General features: G+C 46.0%; 1 protein-coding gene across 1 annotated transcript; it reads left to right on the forward strand.

Moving 5' to 3' along the window:
• The first annotated feature begins 1088 nt into the window (after positions 1-1088).
• NANOG (Nanog homeobox) lies at positions 1089-5481 on the forward strand. The gene is made up of 4 exons (XM_032874366.1): positions 1089-1239; positions 3666-3931; positions 4650-4736; positions 5083-5481. Exons 1-4 carry the CDS (start codon positions 1089-1091, stop codon positions 5479-5481), a joined length of 903 nt encoding a protein of 300 aa, XP_032730257.1.
• Positions 5482-5745: the final 264 nt, after the last annotated feature.

A 5745-nucleotide genomic window follows, 5' to 3' on the forward strand; every position in this document is an offset into this window, starting at 1 on the left:
AATAATCACAACAAAAAGGTAGTTTCGAACTTGGGAGATCGTGAGCATAGGATAATGATAGAATTTCTCTTAAGAGCCCCGATTTGTAGGTGATGGGTGTTGAGAACTATTAGGAGGATTTAAGTCTTTATTTTCTTTACTTTTTACAGCAACACGGAAAGAGGCACAGATGAGGAAACTAAGCAACAGGTATATGAAAACCACTTATAAATTTCCCATACTGACAACCTATGTGTAACTATTACCTGCAGGCACCAAAATCAGCGGGTCAGCGGCTACAGTTCCTTTCCTCGGGCTTTTATTAAAAAGGAGACAACAGTCCTGGGGGAAAGACTTGCCCGGCTCTCTGTCTCTCTCAAAGCTAAAAACAAAAAACAAAAAACAAAAAAACCAATGAGAGCACCTTGAAAACAAGTCCTATTTTTAATATCAACTGACACTTTAGCAACACACAATAAGTGTTTTATTGTGACCTTAGGGGGACTCGAAGATGGAAACCAAGCTCCCTGGGTGAAGCTTTTGCCAGCAGTAGCTCCATTTGGAGACCCTAAGGGGTCTTAAATCAAGAAATTAATTGTTCTAGTGGAAGATTCGATCACCTTAGGTAGCCTCAGGTGCATCTCTGATTTGAAAAGATGGAAACATGGCGAACCCAGAAATATTTAATTGTTGGGCTTGCTTTTTCTCTCGAGATCCCGGGCCCCCCGTTTTCCCGTTCCCCACCCAGTCTGAACTACCCGGCAGCCATCTTTTACATGACAATGGCCTTGGTGAGACTGGCAGACAGGATTAACCGAGAATTCGCAAGGGTGTGTGTGGGCGTGGGGCTGCCAGGAGGGGCGGGTCTGAGGATGGCGGAGCCTTCCTTATAAATCTAGAGCCTTGAGACTCTTCACCTTTGACTCCATTGGGCTGCTTGGCTCCAGCCCTTTCGGGGGTGACCCCTTTCATTCTGTCTTTCTCATACTCTTACACCTGGACGTCTTCCTATTCCTCTCGGCTCTTCCACCTGGATCCAGAAGCCTGGGCCTTCCTTACAATCTTGCTCTTCCCCCCCCCCCACCCCGCCCAACCCTCAACTCCCCAACATGAGTGCGGATCCAGCTCCGCCCCAGTGCCCGCCTGGCCCCAGAACGCCCGGGTCTAGGGACTCTTCTCCAATGCCTGAGGTTTGCAGGCCTGAAGAAAATTACGCGTCCCTACAAATGTCATCTGCTGAGACGCCCCCCGCGGAGACCGGTAAGGCAGACACGAATCCTCGGAAAGCTGATCTCCTTGATGGAACGTGAAGCAGGAGGAGGGTCAGGGTCCTTCCTTTCCCTCGTGAGCAATTGTAGGCCATTCATACTAGCAGGTGTCCCCAGTGAATCCTCTCGGCACCTGTCTTGGTTGTAACTTGGTGGCGGGAGCCCTTCCACCTGTCCCAGGTTCAGTCGAGAGACTAGGGCCTCGGGGTACCGGCATCTGGACCGTTCACTGCGTACTTGAGCGATGAGGTGCCTAGGCACTGTGGAAACGCAGATGTGCCGGAATAAGTGAGCTGATCGTCTTAATCTTCTCTCGGTGCAGAGCGCACGCAGTAGGGGTGTCACTACTAGAGCCAGAAGTCCTGGCACCGCAGCTGGGGGATGCGGGAGCTTCTGAACTTTCTGATTAGTCTCTTTCAGGGGAGTGCCAGAAACGGCGTGGTAATTGTGAATCTCGCCTTATTGAAACGTTTTTGCCTTTGTGCGACACGAGTAATCGCCTCTTCTCCCACTCCTGGGCTCTGCGAGTTACTAAACCCGGGCAGTTCTGAGATCTTGGGAGCCTGCTATGCCCACGTCTCCTACATGCCGGGATGATGTGCATTCCATTTTATGGTAGCTAATTCTAGGTTTACTCTGCTGACAGAGTGGCTAGAGCCCAAATTTGAAACTCTGGTTGGCTTCTAAATGGTGACCACAGGGGGAGGGGGGGGTTGCTCAGGACACTGTAAAGGTAGTACTTTCTGTAAATCAGGCAGGAGTTGTTGAAAATGAAAATGTAAATTTTTACCATTTTTTAAAGATTTGTGGTAAAAATCATTTTTTAAAGACTTAGGATAAAGATAATTAAGACTTAAAAGTTCTTTACATGATGATTGCCCCTAAAATTAAGCTGTGCGGAAGGAGGAAGTAGACAACTACTTTAATGGAATGTTAGATTTTAATGTTACCCTGTTTTCCTAAACTTCGGGCTGATGTCCTTTCATAATTTCAAACTTTGGAAGTAAAGTGCTGAGTCGTGAGAAACAGCTTGGGTATGAGCAAGTAGGTGTAAGCAGGTGGGCATGCCCTCCTTAGCAAGCCAAGTGCAAGTTTGTAGAGTGAGTTGTTAGGAGATGCCCCACCGCAGTCCTTGGTCTAGCCCCACTTTCATCTAGATCTACTTACAGGAAGCATAAAGATTGTGAATTTTTGCCCCATACAGGTTGTCTTTATTCCATGACAACTGAAATTGAGCATGGGGAATAAATACCTCCATGCAATTAAGAGTTTAAGAGGCTACCAAATACAGGTAATATAGGAAATTCATTTTTACTTTATTATTTTTTTAAAGACTTCATTTGTCACACAAGCAGGGAGAGTGGAAGGCAGAGGGGGAGAAGCAGGCTCCCTGCTGAGAAAGGAGCCCCATGCAGGACTCGATCTGAGGACATGACCTGAGCTACTCAGGCGTCCCAAAGAAATTTTTAGTAAGTCGATATACCCGAAGTCCTGGTGCTAAGCAATTTTCTCTGTCACTTTGCTTTAATGAATGAAGGAACTCCGTGAAGGACAGAAATACTTTCGGAAATGTGGTCCCAGAGCTAGTAAAGGCAGAGTTTGTACTGAAACTGAAGCCTGTCAGAATTCTCAGTTCCTGCTAGTCCTGGTATTTGGAACTGGGCAGTGGTAAACTGGATTTTATTTTTATTTATTATTATTATTTTTAAAGATTTTGTTTATTTATTTGACAGACAGTGAGAGAGGGAACACAAGCAGGGGGAGTGGGAGATGGAGAAGCAGGCTTCCCGCTGAGCAGGGAGCCCAATGCGGGGGCTTGATCCCGAGACCCTGGGATCACGACCTGAGCCGAAGGCAGACGCTTAACGACTGAGCCGCCCAAGTGCCCCTAAACTGTGGATTTTAGAAAGTTCCCAGAATCTGATGTAAATGATATGACTAATTTTACAGAAGGGAGTCCAGTGATCATTCCCAGCTTTCTAAGCAGCCACAGTGTGGGCTCTGGAGCATTAATTTGCAGTAATAATCTTTTGTCAAAGAGGTTCGAGGGGGCTCCTGGCTGGCTCAGTTAGAGGAGCATGTGTGACTCTTGATCTTGTAAGTTCGAGCCCCGTGTTGGGTGTAGAGATTACTTAAAAAAAAATTGTTTAAAAAAAAAAAAAGTTCGAGTCCCACTCTGCTTCCCAGCAGGTAAGCTGTTGGCCATGTCCACTGGATGTGAAATGGCCACAGCTATTACACACTTACTGGGTTGGCGTCGTACAAAGGTGAGCCAAGTGTTCGGGGTCATGTAAGAGTTTTTATTTACTACCTAATTCTGAGGTGGTGAGAACTTCAAAAATACTTTGAAAACAATAAATTTGTGAGTATGATTTAATCTTCGGAAAGTTTCAGAGAAAAATGTTTTATTCCCGACAGTCTCTCCTCTTCCTTCCTCCGTGGATCTGCTTGTTCAGGACAGCCCCGATTCCTCCACCAGTCCCAAGGTGAAACTACCGCCTGCTTCTGCAGAGGAGAGAACGGGGAGGAAGGAAGATACGGCCCAGAGCAAGAAACAGAAGATCAGGACCGTATTCTCTCAGACCCAACTCTATGTCCTCAATGACCGATTTCAGAGGCAGAAATACCTCAGCCTCCAGCAGATGCAAGAACTTTCCAACATTCTGAACCTTAGCTATAAGCAGGTAAGGTGTCTTTTGTTGTTCTTGCAGTGACAAATAAATAAAGGCTATTTGAAGAAAAAAAAAAAAGGCTTATTTGCGGATGAGCAGTACTAACATCTGTGTGCTGTGTTTGTGTGCCTCCTACAAATAATTTTAATATGAAAGTGGGGTCTTGATAACATTTCATGACTGACTTTATTTTTTTAAGATTTTATTTATTTAGGGGCCCCTGGGTGGCTCAGTGGGTTAAAAGCCTCTGCCTTCGGCTCAGGTCATGATCCTGGGGTCCTGGGACTGAGCCCCACATTGGGCTTTCTGCTCAGCAGGGAGCCTGCTTTCCATCATCATTGCCTGCCTCTCTCCCTGCTTGTGATCTCGGTCAGATAAATAAATAAAATCTTTAAAAAAAAAATTTATTTATTTATTTGACAGAGAGGGCAGAAGGGGGAGGGAGAGGCAGTCTAGATCCCAGAACTCTGGGATCATGACTGAGCCAGAGGCAGACGCTTGACCAACTGAGCCACCCAGGCACTCCTAATGACCATCTTTAAAGCCAACTAACTTGAGGGGCTTTGACATTCATACACAGAGCGTTGTTTCCAGATTTCAGAAAGGACTCTAGAAGTCTCCATTTTTAGGTAATTGTGCTTGTTAGGTGGGGGAAACATTAACAATACTGGTACATGCACACTATACCAGTATTTTATATTTTCCTGTCTTTTTTTTTTTTTTTTGGTAGGTGAAGACCTGGTTCCAGAACCAGAGAATGAAATGTAAGAGGTGGCAGAAAAACCACTGGCCAAAGGAGAGCAAGAGTGTGACTCAGGTAATGGGAAGCTTTTATTCTTCTGGTTTCTTTTCACTGACTTCTTAATTTTGTTTATTGTTAAACAGGACAGGGTGCCTGGGTGGCTCAGTGGGTTAAACTGCTGCCTTCAGCTCAGGTCATGATCTCAGTGTCCTGGGATCGAGTCCCGCATCGGGCTCTCTGCTCAGCGGGGAGCCTGCTTCCCTTCCTCTCTCTCTGCCTGCCTCTCTGCCTACTTGTGATCTCTGTCTGTCAAATAAATAAATGAAATCTTTAAAAAAAAAAAAAAAAACCGGACAACCTCAGCCACAGACAATTCTGATTTCCCTCCGAGCTTTTCAGGTAATCTGCCATTTCCTTTCAGAATAGCACCGCAGCCATGGAATACCCAGCCTTCTACTCCTACCACCAGGGACACCTGATGAACACTTCCGGAAACCTTCCAATATGGAGTAGCCAGACCTGGAATAACCCGAATTGGAGCAACCAGACCTGGAACAGCCAATCTTGGAGCAACCACTCCTGGACCAGTCAGACCTGGTGCCCCCAAGCTTGGAACAGCCAGCTCCACAGCTGTGGAGAGGAATCCCTGCAGCCCCAGATCCAGTTCCAGCAAAATTCTGTCAGCGATTTGGAGTCCCTCTTAGAGACTTCTGGGGAAAGCTATAGTGTAATACAGCAGTCCGCTAAGTATTTTAGTACCCAGCAAATCATGGATTTGTTCCCAAATTACTCTGTGAACATCCAGCCTGAAGAAGTGTGACGACGAGTATTACTCGATCTTGGTTTGGGCGATGGCTGTTTCACGTCTCCTAGGCTTTGTCTTTTAGAGTCCTGTATCTTTGCCTTAATATTGTATTTCCCATTCTTACTGTATCTATTGAGGGGGTACGATTGGAGTTAAAGCTCTCAGTAGCATTGGATGTGCACAACATGGAACAGGTGTTTCTGGCTGTAGCTAACTGGATACAGTCCTACTGTGGGTATCTTCAGGCTCTAGAATCTAACCTCAAGAATAGGAAGTAAA

This window comes from Lontra canadensis, unplaced genomic scaffold, assembly GCF_010015895.1.
Source record: "Lontra canadensis isolate GAN:19392208 unplaced genomic scaffold, GSC_riverotter_1.0 scaffold53, whole genome shotgun sequence".
NCBI classification, from domain to species: domain Eukaryota; kingdom Metazoa; phylum Chordata; class Mammalia; order Carnivora; family Mustelidae; genus Lontra; species Lontra canadensis.